Source organism: Microtus oregoni, unplaced genomic scaffold (assembly GCF_018167655.1).
Source record: "Microtus oregoni isolate MIOR12 unplaced genomic scaffold, Mior012 000003F_ref0000135, whole genome shotgun sequence".
Taxonomy (NCBI): Eukaryota; Metazoa; Chordata; class Mammalia; order Rodentia; family Cricetidae; genus Microtus; species Microtus oregoni.
Window position 1 is genome coordinate 58364244 of NW_024543062.1, and position 20400 is coordinate 58384643.

Here is a 20400-nt window from a genome sequence, read left to right on the forward strand (position 1 = left end):
GAGGACCCCACAACGCTCCTCTGTCTTGTTTTAGTATCCAAATGGTTTAAGAAAACTTTTAGCATCTAACACATGACCCCTGTCTTGCTTTATTCCGACTGCTGCAGGTAAATGGAGGCTGTGTGGGAAAAAGCTTTCTTCAAGTGGTCAGGCATGGCAGCAAGCACTTTTAAACCGTGAGCCATCTAGCTGGTCCACAGAAGAAAGCTTTTTCCCACACAGCCTCCATTTACCTGCAGCAGTCGGAATAAAGCAAGATGCTGGGAAAATCCTTCAGCCAATGGCCTTTGAAATGCTGGCTTACTTTGGGCATGGCCTTGGGTACTATAAAAACAGATGCCTGCCCTCTTGGCTGCTCAATTCAGTTTTTGTTTCCCACTCATGCAAAGGACTGTAGATCTGTAAGTCTACCCCTAAATAAAGAACCCTTTATTATACTCCATTCTGAGCTAGTGTGGGACTGCTTTATTGTAATTGCCAACAGCAAGATAATGGTCATACTGTAGATGTTAAAAGCTTTTTAAAACCATTTGGATTTAGTATGTGCCAACTACTTTTTAAAACATTTTTTCTTTTTTTCTTTTTTTTTTTTTTTGTTTTTTCGAGACAGGGTTTCTCTGTAGCTTTGGTGCCTGTCCTGGAACTAGCTCTTGTAGACCAGGCTGGCCTCGAACTCACAGAGATCCGCCTGCCTCTGCCTCCCGAGTGCTGGGATTAAAGGCGTGCGCCACCACTGCCCGGCTTAAAACATTTTTTCTTAAGAGGTTTTTGAATTTGTGTCTAATTGAACTTTTTAAATTAAGACATTTTCTAACAGTCATTTTAGAATAAAAAATTATGCAGATTGTTAGTACTTTACTTTTTAAAGGTTTACATCCACTTCTCTGTTCCAGACTGTTGGCAACACTTATGGTAATTTTTCGCTAGCAACCATGTTTCCCAGGAGGGAGTTCACCAGAGAAGACTATAAGAGGAAGCTGCTGGACCTGGAGCTCGCCCCCAGTGCCTCCGTGGTGCTGCTGCCAGTATGCACACAGTTCTGGGTTCTGCTCTTTGGATTTTCTGTCTGTTCTATTCTTGGTCATTGCTTAGAATTGGTGGAAGAGAAAAAAAATAGGCTGTGGGCAATTAAAATACAAAATTGGATCAATTTATAGTACCTTTATTGTATGTTTTATAAATTTGCAATGCTAATGTTTTGTAAGGCTTTGAGTTTTCTTTTATTATTATTATTAAATTTGTTTTTTAAAAAATAATCTTTCCTCATTTTACATACATGTGAGGCTTTGAATTTTCAACTGTTTTGTATGCAAAACAATTTACAGAAGAGAACAAATACTAAGTTGTTTCCTCTGTGAACTCTTAGCCTATGACTAGACAGTCTAGCACAATAAAAATATATGTATAACAAAAAATTAGATTTAATTATTAAGTATAGCATGCTTTTGCTTTTTTTTTTTTTGGAAAGGGTCTTATTGTGTTATTGAGGTCATTGTATAGACTAGGCTGGCCTTGAACTCAAAAAGGTCTTCCTGCCTCTTCCTCTGAGTGTCAGGACTGAAGATGTATGCCACTACATCCAGTAAGTTTAGTACTTTCATATCTCAAGCAGAAAAGAGGGTCAGAAAGCTAAGATGTTGCCAGGGTCCTACCTGAAGTGTCACCTGGGCTTTTATGTTCTGGTCAGTATAGTTTTTCCTACTCTAAACTAGAGCTGCCAGCACACTTGAAACAGCCCTGCAATCAGAATTTCATGGTATTTGCTGGATTTTAAATCTTAATCTTTTAGTTACTTATTTTTCTTTGGTTTGGTTTTCTAAAAAGCCTTTCTCTTTTAATTAGTGAGACTTTTATTATCAAAGTTGTTAGTTTTATTGCCAAAGTTTACTTTTCTTAAAAATAGTTGGTTCAGAGCTAGAGAAATGCCTTGGCAATTAAGAGAAGGTACTGTGGGGACTTGAGAGATGGCGCAGTAGTTAAGAGCACAGACTGCTCTTCTAGAGGACCCAGGTTCAACTCCTAGTAACTCCAGTTCCAGGGTACCCAACACCTTCATGCAGGCAAAACACCAGTGCATATGAATTTTTAAAACACAAAAGAGAGAAGGTGCTGCTCTCCTAGAGGACATAGGTTAAGTTTCTGCAGACACGAAGCGGCTCTGTAACTTTGGAACCTGTCCTGAAACCCAATCTACCAGGCTGGCCTCCAACTAACAGAAATCTGCCTGACTCTGCCTCCTGAGTTCTGGGATTAAAGACGAGCGCCACCACTGCCCAGCCCAGATGTCTTTTTCTGATTCACTGGGCACCAGGCACACATGTAGTAGACATAGATAGTATATAGTATACAGGCAAAACATTAATACACATAAAAAAAGACTTTTTTTTTTTTTTTAGTTGATTCATCCAAGTGTGGTGGCACACCCCCTTACAGCGTGTGGGAGGCAGAAACAGACGGACCAGCATGGTTCACATGCTAAGTTCCTGGCTAGTGTGGCTTATATTGTGAGACCTTGTCTCAAAACATAAATAGGGGCTGGAGAGCTGTCTCAGCTGTTCAGAGCACTTGCTGCTTTTGCTAAAGACCCAACTTCGGTTCCTAGCGTTCATATGGCGGCTCAAAACTGTCTGTATATCCAGTTCCAGGAGATCCCATGCCCTTTTCTTACTTCTGTGGGCTCATGCACACATGTGATGCACATACATAAATTCAAGCATACACATACACATAAAATTATTTAATTGCTTTCTAAAAAGTAAAAACAGGTGTGGTGATACATGCCTTTCATCCCAGTACTTGGGTGGCGGAGTCAGAGGCAGGCAGATCTTTGTGAGTTTAAGGCCAGTCTGGTCTACAGAGTGAATTCTAAGACAGCCAGGACTACAAAGTGAGGCCCATCTCAAAAAAATAGAAAGAAACAAAGACAGGTAACTCTAGGAATCCACCTAAGTTCATGGGACATGGAAATCAGTAAAGATGATAATTTTCACTTTCTTGGATTGAGACAGTTAGTAGAGTCTCATTTCCAGATAAAAGAAGCATCTAAGACCCATGTGGGATTCAATTGTACTGACACAGTCTTCACTTGCTTGTTTGTTTGTTTGTTTATTTACTTTCTAGGCAGGACGACCAGCCACATCTATTGTCCACTCTTCCAGTAGAGACATTTGGACATTACTGGGGACGGTGCTTTATCCATTCCTGGCCATATGGAGACTAATTAGCAACTTTTTATTTAGTAATCCTCCTCCTGCACAGACTTCAGCAAGAGCCACATCCACAGAGCCTTCAAACCCTGTGTCATCCAGCAAGTCAGAGAAAAGGTATATGTTCTTGTTTTCTCTGGTGGTAAAATACCCAGGTGATGTCCAATAGATCTCTTACTCCCTGGTGCTAGAAAAGCACTGTTGCCTCTTTTTCCCCCATTTACTGAACTCTCTTTATTTCATAATTACTAATACAGGTTTTCCTCCCATGTATGTTATTCCTTTTTTGCTAGCTATGTTTTTCTGTTGTCATTCATTTGATTTTAAGATGAGGTCTCACTATGTTGCTCTGACTGGTCTGGAACTTGTTATGTAGATCAGATTGATCTGTTCCTTCTCCTTTCTATTTCCCAAGTGCTAGGATTAAAGGTTTGTGCCACCTCACCTGGCTTTCTTTTTAGCCATATTTTGCTTAATACAATGGCACTGGTTACTTATAGTCTTGCATAATTTCTTCCCTTTTTTCGAACTATAATTTTTATTATTTTTCTCTTACATATCAATCCCAGTTTTTCCTCCTACTCCCCAGCTTTCCTCCCACCCTAGCCCCCTTTCGCTCCTCAGGGAAAGTCCTTCCTTTCCTGGTAATTCAACTAAGTCTGTTCCAGTACCTCACTGAATCTGAAAATAGAGAATTTTTTTTTTTTGATTTTTCGAGACAGGGTTTCTCCGTAGCTTTTGGTTCCTGTCCAGGAACTAGCTCTTGTAGACCAGGCTGGCCTCGAACTCACAGAGATCCGCCTGCCTCTGCCTCCCGAGTGCTGGGATTAAAGGCGTGTGCCACCACCGCCCGGCGAAAATAGAGAATTTTAATCTGAGGTTTCTTTGATCTTCTGGCTGATTTTCTTATTTGAGTCACTCAGAAGAAAATCACACTGAAAAAACTAAGTACATCCTTGAATATGGTGCTTCTAAGCCAGACTTATCAGCGTGCACAGTAATCTCTGGCACTTGAGAGCCTGGTGGGTGGGCGGGTGAGGGTGTGGATCATGAATTTGAGTCCTTTCTAGGTTACACATTGAAACCCTGAGCCAAACAGAAGATGAAAAACAAGAACTGAAAAAAAATGATGCCTTCAGACTTGATTCTTTAACCAAGAGGCATTATTTTCATCACAGATCAAAGATTTCATTATACAGACCACACTGATAGCTTTAGCCCATACTCTGATGGCATATTCTAAATAGGTTAATAGAAAGTATTATCCAGACGGTGAGGGTATACCACCATCTGACAATGCTTATTCTCTGTTAGCATTTGTCTTACAGGGGGTGAGGTGTTTTGAGATGCAGGGATTTATATGAATCCTGTGATTAGCTGATAGAGCATTTATCTTGAGTGTCAGGCAACAAGATCAATAATATCCTTAATCTTCCTGAAGAGTAGGTAGAAATATTTAGTTCTATATACTATAGTATGGAATAGGATTCCATGTGAACTGTTAAAACTTTCTCAAGTGAGTGGACTTGAGGCAGAGGGTAGAGTGTGTGTGTGTATGAGAAAGGATAAGCCTTTATGTTCCATTGTTTTTACACTTTCTGTTGCTAATAAAATTCTTTAAACTTGCTGGGTAGTAGTGGTGGCGTCATACACCTTAATCCCAACACTTGAGAGGCACAGTCAGTCAGTCAGATCTCTCTGAATTCAAGGCCAGCATGGTCTACAGGACAGGACAGGACAGCCTACAAAGAGAAACCCTGTCTCAAAAAAAACAAACAAAAAGTTCTTTAAACTTAAGACTCCTTCCTATTTGGAATAAGGAAGTGCCATGTGTTCTTGGCTGTAAGTTACTGGGAAAGGTTTTGAAAGAATTGCAAATGACTGGCCATTTCTATATGTTAAGGTACAGCTGCAGCTTTGTGTAGCTTCTAGGGTGATCTCTAAGGTAGATCTTAGTATATGTGTCAGCTTGTATGAGGTTTTTAAATTTAGTTAACTAAATTCATGTTCTGAGGTTTAGTAAGTCATCATGAAAATGGACAATATGATTTGACTGGTTTGACGTATAGAACTGAGGAGATTAAATTACTAAAGGCTAATAAAATTGATTATTGCAGGAGGGACATACAAATACTGCCCGTAGACTTCATTGTTGAGTCAAAAATAAAATATAGTTGCCATCATCAGAAATGTGAAGAAACACTTTGTATTGTTTGTGTTTTATGTCTCCTTCCCTCTTTTCCTTCTTTTTCATATCAGGGAACCAGTCCGAAAAAGAGTGCTGGAAAAACGAGGGGAGGACTTTAAAAAGGAAGGAAAAATATATAGACTGAGGACTCAAGATGACGGCGAAGACGAAAACAACACTTGGAATGGAAACTCTACGCAGCAGATGTAGTATAGCAGGCACAGTGTGTGCAGTCTTCACTGTTTCCCTTAGGGTTCCACTCAGACCTTTGCTGGAGAAGTGAATCTGCTTGTTTTCAGACCATGTTTACAGCCTTTATTTCTGCTTAGAGGTTATGAGTTAAAGTTGTTTAACCTGAAAATGTCAAAACATGACATAGCTGGATGCTAGGTCCTTATATAGGGTAACCAGCTGTTCTCCTAGCCACCTACCAGTTCCTGCTCAAACTTTACAGCCCTCTAGCCCAATGTTTCATTTAGAATACTGTTTGCTTCAAGATTTTTAAGCCACACAAAATAATTGGTATGTCACTGGGTAATCTGACCCTAGAGCACTCTGCTAGCTGACCAGGTGATAACCAGTGCTTAGCGTTTCTCTTTGCACTCATCAACAACAAACAGAATCTTGTAGTTTTTGATCTTACTTAAACCTTGAATAAAAAGTTTTCTAAAAATGAGAATAATCTTATTTTTGCTGTAAGCATCTTTCTGTTGTACAGGGCTGTATCAAGGTCACTTTTGTCTGACTTTTTTCCCTCCCAGTGCTGCCCTGAAGATGTCAGCAAAATGACTGGCTACCTTTTCTTTAAAGTGTAAAAATTTAGGGATTCTAAATGTTATAGAGACCAAATCCCAAGTGCCGTAGGTCACTGAGGCATTTATTTGTTTGTTTTGTAATCTGTTCTCATCAATGCCAAGCAGTGGAGAATGGCCAGTCTGCAGATTAATTTGCACACTCACATTTGTTATAAAGTTTCACATTTAGCAGTCACATTTCTAGCACCTAGTGTAGACTATGGTAGAGCACTAAAACACACCTTCCTTCACTGAGGTTATTCATACTAAGAGTTTGGAAGACATTCTCTAATTGAACTTCTTCCACTAAAAGTTGTAATGTTTGAATCATGGGGTGGGTATGTGTGACAGTTTCTCTGTTCTTAGAACAACTGCGTGTCAAGGAAGACTGACTTGGATTTGTGATTGGAGGAAGAGCTTTCTCCCCTGTGGGATAATGGGTTTGTAAGATGGGAGTGTTGGCAGGAAGTAGAATAGCTGCTGAGCTGCTGGGGGCAGCAGACCTTTCTGAAAACATGCCCAGAAACTTTAATGTTTCATACTTTAACAATAACCTTTTCTAAGTAGTAATGATCATCATTGCAAAAGTTTAGCTATTACTAATTTAACTTAAAAACTGGAAACAACTAAATGCTCTCTGTAGATGTAATTTCTACTGAGAAGTGGTACATACTAATCCAGCACTTGCCATGTTTACTGACTGCCTGCTGTGTGTTAGTGAAAAGAAGGTAGGAGACCTAGCATAGGCTGAGTCCAGCTTGTAAGTTTTATGTGTAGAGGACATTGTGTTAACATGTATGTAAAGAAAGAGAAAACATTGTTAATGGATGACTATATGTCCTAGTTTTCTTGTAGTCTTGAATTTTTCCAGACTTCTGTATTGATCATATTATTTACATTATTTAAAGAGAGTTTTGCCAGGTGTGGTTGGTGGCTCACACTGAAAATCCCAGCACTTAGGAGTCAGAGGCAGTCTAATTCAGGGGCCAGCCTGGTCTACATAGCAAGTTGAGGCCAGCCAGGGCTACAAGATAAAACCTTGTCTCAAAAACAACAAAAATGTGAGTTTTTAAAAATTGCTAGCAACCGATTCATTTAAAATCCAGTCTTCTAAAAATGCAGCAAGCTGGGTGTGGCATCTCATGTTTGTAGTCCAAGTACTTATCCGAGGCAGAGGCAGGAGTATCAAAAGTTCAAGATTATCCTCAGTCAAGTCCAGCATAGGCGGAATAAGATCCTGTCTCCACATCAGCGAGTTAATATATGATTTTTTAAAAAATACTTGTCAAGTGGGTATGAATCCTGGAAAAACATTAAGTACCTCAAGTCAGTTTGTCTTGAAGAAAGTCATATACAAATCTTAAAATGTACATAATTCATGTTTCATTAAGAGGGTTCCTTCTTAACTTTATCTCTTAAAAAAGTACACATGGTTGAAAAACCTCCAAAATATAAGATAATGGTGTCTCTGTCATGGTGTCATACCCCACTACCATTCCTCAGAGGCAACCTCTATTAATAATTTCTAATGTAATTTTCAGAAAAAATTTATGCATATAAGCAAATATGTAATGTTTATTTTTAAATAAATGGGATCATAGTGTATGTACTTCCCTGCATCTTGCTCCTTCTTTACAGTCCTGAAGTTCTTGACCTGTCCACAAACAGCTAGCTGCCTCATTCCTACTACTGCCTGTTGAAGTTTGCTGAACATAAGGACCCAGCTGATTACCCACCATTGGTTGTAGTCTGTGGTTATTAAAATGGACTTAGTTTGAGCCAGGCAGTGATGGCACACACCTTTAATCCCAGCACTTGAGTGGCAGGTGCAGTTCAAGACCAGCCTGTTCTACACAGTGAGTTCCAGGACAGCCAGGGCTACACAGTGTAACCCTATCTTGAAAAATGGGGGGAAAGAAGTTACTTGGTTAGGCCAGGTGTGTTAGCACAAGATTTTTTTAAAAAAAATAATTATTTATTTATTATGTATACAATATTCTGTCTGTGTGTATGCCTGCAGGCCAGAAGAGGGCACCAAACCCCATTAGAGATGGTTGTGAGCCACCATGTGGTTGCTGGAAATTGAACACAGGACCTTTGGAAGAACAGGCAATGCTTTTAACCTCTGAGCAGCCCCTAGCACAAGATTTTGATCCCAGTATTATGGGGGAAAAAAAAGTGAATTTCAGGCTGACCTACGTTAACATAGTGAGACCATGTCTCGTAAACAAAACAGTTATTACTTGTTTGGTTTTTCTGTTACAAACATGAACACCCTGGAGGGGAGATATATTGTGTCTGAGAAAATGGACCCATGGAACATGGCTTGTTACCTTAAAAATATTTGACGTTCAGAGTATGAAAAATGCCATATGAGTTGTTGGAGTGAGAGGTGAGCCACTCGTTTCTCCCAACCACCCAGAACTGAAATAACCACACAGAAACTATATTAATTTAACCTATTTCTCATAATCTGTGTATCACTACAAGGTCGTGACCTATCAGCAAAGTTTCAGCATGTCTATTTCTGGCAAAGTCGGGTCCATGATGTTACTGACTCTGTCTTTCTTTCTCGCAGCATTCAGTTCCATCTTCCCTGTCTACCTAAGTTCTGCCGTATCAACAGGCTATGGCAGTTTCTTTAATAACCAATGAAAGCAACAGATAGACAGAAGGACCTCCTACACCAATGAGCTCTTTAAAGACGGTATAAATTAAAATTACTCTTCCCTCAGTGTGTGAGATCAGACCCCACTCCTCTCCATCTGTACCTTTCTTTATCTTTGTCAACACTATAAATGAAGGATATGTGTAATTGTTGTTTTTTGTTGTTGTTAATGTTGTTTTTCGAGATAGGGTTTCTCTGTGTATCTATGGAGCCTGTCCTGGAACTCTCTCTGTAGACCAGGCTGACCTCAAACTTACAGATCTGCCTGCCTCTGCCTCCTGAGTACTGGGATTGAAGGTGTGCATTACCACGGCCTGGCTGGTACGTATAATTTATTCTCACTGTTTATCTTGAGTGAATATGGACTTTGCGGGTTGTGGGGAGGAGTTTGAGACAAAGTCTCGCCACAGACTCACTGTATAGGCCAGGCTTTGAACTCACGATCTGCCTGCCTCTCCTGAGTACTGGGATTAAAGGTCTGTAGCATGACTAGTGAGGTGGTCGATTTTCAATGCTCCTGGCCATGCTGATTTACTTTGAAACTGTCCTCCAGTTTTACTTGTCTTTTTCCTACTGAATTGTACAAACTCTGCACACAAGAAAGCCCTTTACTAGCATATGCTGTGAATATTTTGCCCTTTAATCTTTCTTTTTTAATTTTAAAGGTTTGTTTTTTATGATGTGGGTAAGATGCCCCCCGAAGCCCGAAGAGAGTTTTCGAACCCCTGGAGCCGAGGTGACACGGAACTGAACTAAACTCAGATCCTCTGTGAGAGCAACATAAGTACTGAGAAATCTTTCCAGCTTCCTGAAAATTGTTTTTCATTATAGGGAGGCAGGAAAGGAGGGAGAGAGTAGGGAGATCAAAGGATAATTTGTGGGAATCAGTTCTTCCCCTATACGTATCCTAGGTGTAAGCTCAGGTTGTAAGATTTGAACTGCTGAGCAATCTCAGAAGCCCTCTTTCTTGTATGTGGTCAGATATTATTAGGATGGTTCTTTTTATCCTCTAGTTCTTAAGTCTCACAGACATCTTTCCCACTTCAAAACCTAAGTTTTTATATCCTAATATTCTTTCGGGGGTGGGGGGGTGGGGATGGGGATGAAACCGGGTTTTTCTGTATAGCCCCAACTGTCCTGAAACTCTAGACCCGGCTGGCTTTGAATGTAGAGAACCGCCTGCCTTTGCCTCCCAAGTGCTGGGATTAAAGGCATGTGCCACCATTAGAGTTCATGTTCTTAAAAAAAAAAAAAAAAGATTTATTTTTAATTCATTTGTATGAATGTTTTGCTTAAATGTATGTAAAGGTACTACTTGTTACCTAATGCTTGCAGAGCCAGAGGAGGGGCCATAGTCCCTGGAACCGGATTAAGGGTAATTAATTGTAGGCCATTGTGGGTGCATGGAGCTGAACCCAGGACCTCTGCAAAAGTAGCGAGTGCTCTTAACTGCTGACCTATCTCTCTAGTTCTAGTTGATAACATTTGGTCATGAATCTTTCTGCCCAAGGAATGCCCTCAGTATCTGTTTTGGAAACGCCCACATTTAACCCATGGTAGTGCAGGTCTATAATCCCTGTATTTTTAAACACAGGCCTAATTAAAAGCTAACCTTAAATTCAAGACCAGTTTTTCCTGCATAGAGTTCCAAGGAAGCCGGGGGTACAAAGTGATGCCCTCTTTCAAAACATGCAAAATCAAACAAACCCATTTGGCAACTTTTCATACTGACAGAAAAAGAATGCGTTCGCCAAAGAATTCCTGACTGCCAAGCTAGTCATGGAACCTTTGAATAGGATTTTTAAGATGATATATGTGGATAGTGCTTTCCTGCATGTATATTTGTGTACCATTTGCATACAGTAACCACAGAAACCGAAAGAGATTATTGAATCTGCAGGACTCGAGTTCAGACAGTTGTTAGCTGTATGGATGCTGAGACTCAACACCCATGTCCTCTGGAAGAGCAGGCAGAGCTCTTAACTCCTGAGCCATGTCTTCAACTCCCTGGATAGGGATATACTTTATATACTTTAGGTTACGAATGCTTGTAAGAAACACAACTACAGACATAATTACTCTTTCTTTTAAATTTTTATTGTTTTTCTGTAGAAGGAGCAGCGGGCTGCGTTCCTGCCACCCAGCTCCCAGCTGCCTGGCTAGCTTATACCCCGAAATAATTTACACGGAAACTGTATTCTTTTAAACACTGCCTAGCCCATTATCTCTAGCCTCTTACTGGCTAACTCTCACATTTTGATTAACCCATTTCTAATAATCTGTGTAGCACCACGAGGTGGTGGCTTAACGGGAAGATTCTAGCCTACGTCCACCTTGGGTCAGAACTTTATCGCATCTGCCATACTGCCTTCTACCCAGCATCCTGTTCTGTCTCCTCCACCTATCTAAATCCTGCCCTATCAGAAAGCCAAGGCAGTTTCTTTATTAACCAGTGAGAGTAACACATAGACAGATGACTCTCCTCCATCATTTTTCTGTATGCGTAGTGTCCCAACATATATGTCTATACTTTAATGAGTGCCTGGTTTCCAGGGAGGCCAAAAGAGGGCATTGGATCCCCTAGACTTGGAGTTTCCTACATGAGCTATCATGTGGGCATTGGGAATCAAACTCAGGCTAAAATAACAGCCAGTGCTCTTAATTGCTGAACCATCTCTCTAACCATAAAACAATCTTTTAAAGTTAGCCAAACACTGGTGGTGAGGGGCTAGGCCAGATCTTTCTATTTGATAGGCAAGTATTTTTCCATCATACTATCTGTGTCCCTGACCTCTACTGCCCCCCGTCCCAGCTCCCTCTCCAAATCAGGATTTCACTATGTGATTGTGGCAGGCCTCAAACTGGAGCACCTCCTGCCTCTGCCTCCTGAGTGCTAGGATTATAGGCAGACATGTAGTATCGCAGCTAGACCTGCTTTTCACTTGTACTTATCTAGTTTGGAGTCTGCCATTAGACACTGAAATGACCACACAGAACCGCTACACAGTTAAGTCTCTGCATTTCCACAGGGGACCTGGCAAGCTTCTCAGAGTCCACAGGAAAATTGCTAGTACTGAAGAATGAAGAAGATGCTTTTTCATTTCAACTGAGAATTTAGAAAGCTTCAGGATAGAAACCATCTCCCACAGTGCAGGAAGCCTTGATGAAGAGATCCATTGTGGTCAGGAGTCTGTACTAGCAGGCACAGGGCACAGGGCTTCTCAGCACAACAGAGGAGCTGGCGACTCCTCAGAAGGAAGACACTGGACTCAGCTCACTTTGGCTTGGCTGTGTTTCCCGTTGCTTGGAGCGCTTGCAGTATTTGTACAATAGAAACACCAAGCTACAGACTCCAAGAAGCAGAAGAGCGAAGAGCACATACAACGCCGTCTGTGCTTCTGTGATGCCCAGCAGCAGCCCCAGGAAGGGCACTTCTGCCTTCACAGGGCTGGCAGTGGGTTCAGCATCTAGGAAAGGACAATGGGGACTCAGGCTCTGGCATTCTGGAAAGGTCCCGCTGATCCTGGAGTCAAGAGACTGCTTAGTACCCTCCTCCCAAACATACACAACAAAAGAAAGCTCACCGCAGTGGTGTTGGCATGGATCATCTTCATGGTGGTATTTTTGTATGTGCATACCATGATGCTCACGTATGGACAGAGCATAATTTTCAGGAGGTCTCTATTTCCACTTTGGGCTCCTAGTATTAAACTCACGCCATAACGCTTTTCCCTACAAAATCATGAGCCATCTCACTATGCCACCCCATGGCCACATCCTTTATTCACCTGAGACTGGTCTCATGTATCCCAGAGAGACCTCAGTTATGCCAGGTAGTCATGGATGACCTTGAACTTCAAATTCTACTGCCTCTACTTGCTAGGTACTCAGATGCAGGTCTGGGCAACTGTACCCTCTTTGTGTAGCACTGAGTATTGTCATAACCATTTCTGTTTTATACTCACACAATAAGTACTAGCTTTAGTATTTATACAATCCTTAAACTTGGCCTAGAAACTGCCTGGAAGTGTCTGCCCTTCCCAAGGAAGGCGCTGCAATGAGTTAGAGGTAGGACTGGAGGAATCTAGCTCTGCTCATTCCCACAGCAGGGCCCAGGGTAAGACAGGCTGGAGAGACCTGCAGCAGCCAAAAGGTGCCTGGAGCGCATGCTAATGAATGGAGGGGACAGAAGGGCAGGAGAAGGCCAGGAACTAGAGGAAGGCAGGTGCAAAGAGCAGCTCCCTCTCACCCTTGACCACACAGTGTTGGTCCCTCCCAGCGCCACCTACCCTCTGGTTGCTGGAGACAAGGGTGAGGTCCTTGTGCAGGGTCAGGAAAGCCATTGCAGCGCACTACAGAGGCATAGAACTTGGCTGATGCCTTGGGGATCCTTGGCAGAGAAGGGTCTGAGCGGTTCACAAAGTGCACACCAAACCTCTCTGTAAAGCCTGTGAACCATTCGAAGTTGTCCATCACACTCCATACTGTGTATCCTCGAAGGTCCACCTTATCCTGCACAGTGGCTAAAAAACATGCTGGGTGTGAACACTTCACATAAAGACAGTCCTCCTGAAGCTGGGCTTATAGTTGTCCCCATTATTCTGCTTTGTAGGGTGTGAGTTCCAGTTCTGAACCCTTCCTGTGTGCTAGCAGGTTCTCTACAGTGGACATGCAGAAGGAAACATGGGTATCTTTCTAAAAAGGCTCAGTTCTGAATGGAACTATGATAGCCTGAGCTAACCCCAGAGCTTTCTTCTGTACCTCGTGGATTGGTCTGAGTCAGTACCTTGAAATACGCATGGAGAAGCAGGAGCGTTTAGAAGCAAAAGATCTGAGCCATAGTTAAGACTTCCCGTATGTTCCCTTGAATGTAGAGTAGCCCGGGCTTTACATACACACAGAAATGTATATGTACATACAGAAAAAAATATATATATATGCGTGTGTTTGTGTATGATATATATACATAATGAGTATATCACATAGTTTGTAACTATGTGTTCATATGAGTGCTGTGTGGTGCATGTAGAGGCCAGGGGTGAGCCTCAGGAGCTGTGTCCACTTTGTTCTTTGAGACAGGTAGGCTAGGCTGCCAGCCAAAGAGACCCAGGGATCCTCCATTATCTCCCTCCCCAGTGCCGGGATTACAAGCACCCACCACCATGCCCAGCTTTCCTCAGTGTCTGGGATTGAACCCATGGCTCACGGTTATACAGTGAGCACTTTCCCACCTGAGCTACCACCCCATTCCTTCTTCTACCTTGCAATCAAAAGGCCCTAGAGCCACCAGACATCTCTTGCCTGATCACAGAGGAAAGCAATGTGCAGAGATGCCAAACAGCAAGAAAGACTAAGGGTTGCAGAGGACTCAGGTCAGGAACTAACTCAGGCCAGTTCAGGAAACTGGATTTACTTGCTGTGTGTAGATGAGTCTAGGAAGGAAAAGACCTCTGATTCTAGCCTCAACAAATGCTCAAACTTCACTGAGCAATGGGCCTTGTTAATGACACAGACTACCGTCCTGCAGACACCTATGCTCCAGCAGAGAAGGGGCTGACTGGGGCCAGGCAGTGAGGTGGAAGTTCTTACCTTTGAGGGCTTCATTGATGTAGCTGCGGAGGTAGTAGATCCTGTCAGTGTCATTGAGTTCTAGGTCCCCTCGTCTGGTCACCCCATTCTCTGTGATATATATTGGAGGGTTGTTGTATTCTTCCTTCAGCCAGTTCAAGATCCTCCGGAAGCCAAAAGGGGTCATCTTCAGCCAGAAGGAGCCAGAGTCTGGCCATGAGCTGTCTGCAGTAGTGGCAACACCCCTGCAAGTTCACAAGGTAAAGAAGATGTCTTGTTTATAAACCCAGAAGATGGCCTCGGTTGTGACATCTAACCTTTTGTCCCATAGGGCACCTCACACTAACATGAACAGCTCCACATGTCTCCAGCTCCTGTCTCCTGCTGAAATGTACAGGCTACCATCAGAGAGTGGGTCTCCATGTACTTGCTGTGATCTGAACCCAGGACCTCTGGAAGAGCAACCAGTGTTCTTAACCACTAAACCCTCTCCCCAGCTTCATGTAAGAATATCTTATTCTGGTTTCCCAGTGTTTCCTCCATGCATTTTTACTATTTATATAGCACAGATATAATAGTTTGGCCTTTGTATTGAAAAAGAAGCCAAGGACATGTGTAGGGAAAGCAGCTGGGAGATGCAATGTCACATGGCTGCCACGTGCTGTAGCCATCAAGCAAACCCTGGTAAACAGACCACCAGGTATGTTCTGAGGACAGACAGACCTGAGTCCACACGGGGCAGAGGACACTTCCCTACTCAGGTATCCTGTTGTTTGTCTTACCTGTCTGCATCAAAGGAAGAGATGTCAGCAGGATAGTCGAGATCGTAGGCCAGGACAGTGGTGTAGTGGTTGAACCCGAAAAAGTCAAAGGTGCCGTTGATCCTCTTCTTCTCGCTCTCTGTAAATTCAGGGAGCCTGGGAAGAGGGAGCCATTAGGGGAAGAATCAGGAGGAATCACACTTTGAGGAGGGACTGTCTGGACAGAGTAGGGGCACTCAGAACTCCAGACACGTGGTTATGACTAGAGCAGCTCCACAAAGGGAAGCTCTTCAGGTGATGCTCCTGCCTGCTGCTCCATCCCTTCTCCTCCCCAAAGAGCCACCTGCACACTGGTCTCACTGTCCTGGGTACGCTCCCTGCGGGCTGTCCCCCACCCCCGCCCCATTACCTTCAGACATTCTGAGTTTTATTATGTAAGATAGGTTTGACAACCAAGCCTGCATCTGAGGTAATTTCTTTTAACTATTCCTTTATGCGCCCAATTTAGTCTTTGCCATTCGTGTCCTCCCAGCTCACACTTTGCTCCTCTCTTTTCCTGGGCTTGCTTCATTCAGGTGTCCTCTGCTGTCTGTCCTTACTAATGGGGAAGTTCTGAGAACTGAATGTTGGATTGTGGACTTTCGTGTCTGATCATTTCACTGACCTGTGTTCTCAACCCTGTTTCTGTTCTGGAGTCTGTAATGGCTCCTCAGCTGTGGCCTCAAGGCCATGTCCCTGTCCAGCTTCCATGTGGCCCTGCCCTGCAGCAGGCTCCTTTCAACTCAAGACTAAGTATTCTGCTTAGTCTTCCTCTGTCTGACTCGTAGCCCTGAGACAACTTCTTGTTCTGGGGCCCAGCCCTCCAATACCCCTGCCTTGGCTCTGATATCCCCAGGTCAACCAACCTCCTGGTCTTTGGACTTTTCTTTGTACTGAGGAAACTGAGGACTAGAATCCCATGCCAGTTCATCTTCCTTCCCTGCTGGCCTGTCACCATCTGGAGGAGCCAGACTCTGCCTATGGACCCTACCACTTAGTTCTGACCCAGGTGTGTGTAGAGTCCAGAATGCCCACTAGCAGACTGCTACATCAGACACAGTGGCACAGCCTTGCACATCAGGACTGCCCTACATAGGCCAGGTGCGTGCTACAAGTTATGAACTACAATTTTTGTGATAGAAGGAAGATTTGGGAGACAGACTCAAAGGCAATTAGGAATGGATGTCTGCTGAATTCCTATCAACCTCTCCCGGACACTTGATCTAGATAGAGTTGGGCTTTTGAGTCTTTCCCTGAAAGGCCAGGAGCCATCGTTTTGCGCCTTTTGTGGAAAGGTTTTGTGGATGTTGGTTTTGATGACAGGCAGCCTTGTTCTGAACATCACTTTGGTGGAGCACTCTGGCCCTGACCTTTATTACTGTCTTTAGTATTAAGAACACCTTAGAAACCATAACTTCCAGGGAGAGAGCAGAGCAGGTAAACATGGATGCCCTGTTGTGAACTACTGCCATCTGCTGGTCAAAAGACAAAAAACACGTGCCTGGCAGTCCCCAAGCAATAGCTTTCTGTCAAGGCGATAAACAGAGCAAGTAAGCAAACTGGGGAACTTGTTCTTGAGCAAGGCAATGGAGTTGCTTAGGACTGGGTACTCTTGAGGCAGTTTCTGCGGCTATCCTGGAGAACAATAACAATAGCGACTGTCTCACCAGGCATATTCCCTTGCCAGGATTGAGCTCAGTTTTCTTTTGTTTTAATTAAAAAACTTCTTTCTTGGGCTGGAGAGAAGGGTTAGAGGTCAAGACCACTGTCTGCTCTTCCTAAGGTTCAGAGTTCAATTTTGCCAAACCACCTGGTGGCTCACTGAAGGCGTAAGTCACAAACAATGCCACACCAATTCGGGGTTATGATTATTAGGGTGGTATTTATTTAAAGGGGAAAAACTTACAGATCACTGTCCCAGGCAACAGCCCTCTACGCAACCAGGAAAGGAGTCTAGTCGCCAGCGGAGCAGGAAGTGAAGAGAGAGAGGAGAGGGAAGTGGCTGCTTTTTTAAACGGAGAGAAACCACGCCCCAATGGGCTGGTACCTCAGCGGTGATAGGCTGGAGGAGTGGGAGGACCTCCCGCAACAGCTCACAACCATCTAGAATGAGATCTGATACCCTCTTTTAGTGTGTAGGCATGCATGCAAACAGAACACTGAATATATAATAAATAAATTTTTTATACAAAGAAAATATTTTTGTCCTACAAAATGTTTTCAATATATTTTCCCCTCCTCCAGCTCTACCCTCCCAACCTCTATGGCTCACCCAATTTTGTTTTCTTCTATTTCAAAAACAAAAATCAAAACAAAAAGCCCCATCCATATATCAGTGGCTCACTCAGTCTCATCAGAAAACCCTCTTCCTGCACTAGATGGCAATTAACAGAGAACCACAACTGGACAAGGTGCAGAGTGGGGGACTTTGGAGCACTCTCATAATTGGGTGTCTTCCTAGAACCTGCCCTCCCCTTGAGAACTATGTGCAAAGAGGAGGTGGGAAGATTGTAAGAGTCAGAGGCGATGGGTGACCCTAAGTGTCTTCCTGAATTTTACAGATGCTATCACATGCCATCTTCATAGCAAGGACGCAAGTTCTAGGCACGGTGCCCTTCCTGGCACTGACATTCACACCGCTCACTCACCGCTGAGGATACAGCACTGACCTCGACTTGGTGAGGTTCTCCGCCAGGCTCCTTTCAAGTACCCGTGTCTTCATCACCTCCGGGTAATCTCCGTTTTTGAAGATGGGGTGTGCAAACCAGCCTCCCATGAACTGTGTGGGGGTAAATCACTGTTGAAACTGACATGGGAGGGAGGCATCTCACCTCTCCCAGGCACCAGCAGGCTAGGGGAGGCTGTACCATCGGGGTCACTCTCTCCCTCCTGTCAGGGGTCTTCACTGAACATGACTGTTTCCTGCTGGCATCTGCTTACTATAGTATAGACTTCCAGGGGCTGTATAAGCACATCCTTGTTCTGAGAATTAGAAAACAGGGGCACTCGAGTTCCTCAGAATTTAAGGACCTCTTGGCACCCAGAGGTGATGGCTACAGCTACTGTAGGCAAAGCAGGAGGTTATAGTGGAGGAAATTAGCATCAAGTCAGTGCTGCATCCAGTGAGGCCTACATATGACCAAGGTCTCACTGTAGCACAGGCATGCCTCAAACTTGCTATGTAGCCAAGGATGCCCATGAACTCCCAATCCTCCTGCTTCAGTCTCCAAAGTGCTAGGCTCACAGGCACGCATCACCACAACCAGGCTCATGCAGAGCTGAGGACAGAATCTCAGGCTCCATGCATGCCAAGCAAGCACACAACCAGTGAGTTTCCTCCCTATCCCTGTACTAACAATTTGTTTAAATTATCGTTATCGTTATTGGTTGTGATGACAGTGGCAGTGGTGGTGTATGAGGTGGAGTGGGGGTGGTGCCATGCTGGAGGTCAGAAGACAACTCTGTAAAGTCTCTTCTCTCCATCCAGCCTTCTTATTTTTAAATTTATTTATATTTTATGTACATTGATGTTTACCTGCATGCATATCTGTGTAAGGATGTAGTAGCCCTCACAACTAGACTTATAGACCCTGTGCGCTGCCTTGTGAGTGCTGAGAATTGATCCCAGGTCCTCTGGAAGAGCAGACAGTGTTCCTAACTGAGGAGCCATCTCTTCAGTCCTAGAGAAGAACTGATTTCTTTCCTGTATTTGTAAAAATGTGTATGAGTGCTCTATCTGGTGTATTCCTTTCTGTGAGAAGAGGGCATCAGGTCACATTACAGAAGCTGGTGAACCACCACGTGACTCTTGGGAATTGAACTTACAGCCCCTGGAAGCAGCCTAGTGCTCCTACCTGATGAGCCCTCTCTACAGCTGCCTCTCCTTCCTTATTTTTTCAGCCCAAGATAGGGCTTCTCTGTAGCATTGGTGACTTTCCTAGAACTCACTGTGCAGACCCAGCTGGCATCAAACTCACAGAGATCTTCCTGCCTCTGCTTCTTAGGTGCTGGGTTGAAGGCGTGTGCCACCACTGGCAGGCCTCTTTCCTTCTTTACATGGGTTCTGAGAATGAATTTAAGTCACCAAGCTTGGATTGGCAAGCACTGAGCCATCTTGCAAACCCACAGACAATTTTTTTAAGGCTAAAAACACAGTCGCTGGCTGGAGTGGAGGTTCAATAGTCAAGGAAACTTGCCGCTCTCCAGAGGACCTGAGTTTGGTGCCCCATAGCCTGGTCATGTGGCTCACAGATTACTGGAATTCTGATGTCATTTTCCGACCTCCACAGGCTCCTGCACTCACAGGCACATATGCATACACAAATTAAAAATAAAATAAATCAGGAGGTAGTGGCACACACCTTTAATTCCAGCACTCTGGGGGAAGAGACAGGAAGATCTCTGTGAATTCCAGGTTAGCCTGGTCTACAAATTAAGTTCCAGGACAGTCAGGGCCACACACAGAAACCCTGAATCCAAAAACCAAATAAATAATTAAAAAGGATCTTTAAAAAAAAGTCTCTTATTACTCATCCCCTCTGTCACAGCAACCTCTGAGTAAGAAACATCTAGTTCACAGTTGAAAAACTTAAAGAACAGAACAGTTGATTATTTCCCTTCAGGATCACAAAATCAAGTGAGAACACAACTGCCTTAGGTCTAAACCTTCGATTCCTGGTCTCCATCTATTTCTTTCAGAGCACAGTGGGAGAGAAGATGGCCAAGAAGAGATGGTACCCAGAGGACACACCTGGACGTGCCTCCTGGCAGCCTCCACGTCCTCTTGCTTAGAGGGATTCCTGGGCTCAGCCCAGTCACTGCTGATGGTGATGGAAATCACGCCTCCCTGGCTGGCACGGTACTTGTCATTGTAGAGATGCCAAGCCTCAGCGTGAGCCTTTATTAGGTTGTGGCCGACAGTGTACGGAGCTGTGCCAGGCCTGGAGGAGATTCCTGGAAACACACACAGGATGTCAGCATAAAACACCATCCTCCCTGTGTATGGGAGGAAGGATTTGACACCTGGGAGACAGGTACTCTAATCCCACATCTCCTTCCTACTGGATGGCAGACAGTAGTCAGCCTCATAGTGCCTTTCCCAGGAGAACAGGCAGCAAAGAGTGCTTGTAAGAAGGGAATGGATTGTTTGTGGGTAGCAGCCAGCAGCACTCTGGCT

The 20400-nt window shown here is 43.8% G+C and overlaps 2 protein-coding genes across 2 annotated transcripts in view; one reads left to right on the forward strand and one right to left on the reverse strand.

Annotated features, from left to right (window-relative positions):
• Window positions 1-7797, forward strand: part of Ubxn4 (UBX domain protein 4) — a 32823-nt gene extending 25026 nt beyond the window's left edge. Inside the window, exons 11-13 of the mRNA XM_041648563.1 lie at window positions 894-1025; window positions 3121-3323; window positions 5466-7797. Coding sequence (XP_041504497.1) covers window positions 894-1025; window positions 3121-3323; window positions 5466-5604 — 474 coding nt within the window. The 3' untranslated portion in view covers window positions 5605-7797. The remainder of the gene's footprint in view (window positions 1-893; window positions 1026-3120; window positions 3324-5465) is intronic.
• Window positions 7798-12030: 4233 nt separating this feature from the next.
• LOC121446300 (lactase-phlorizin hydrolase-like) overlaps window positions 12031-20400 on the reverse strand; it is a 33963-nt gene continuing 25593 nt past the window's right edge. Inside the window, exons 12-17 of the mRNA XM_041648832.1 lie at window positions 19975-20177; window positions 17894-18003; window positions 15207-15341; window positions 14446-14669; window positions 13146-13379; window positions 12031-12323 (exon numbers count right to left, since the gene is read on the reverse strand). Of these exons, the coding sequence (XP_041504766.1) occupies window positions 12106-12323; window positions 13146-13379; window positions 14446-14669; window positions 15207-15341; window positions 17894-18003; window positions 19975-20177 (1124 nt within the window). The 3' untranslated portion in view covers window positions 12031-12105. The remainder of the gene's footprint in view (window positions 12324-13145; window positions 13380-14445; window positions 14670-15206; window positions 15342-17893; window positions 18004-19974; window positions 20178-20400) is intronic.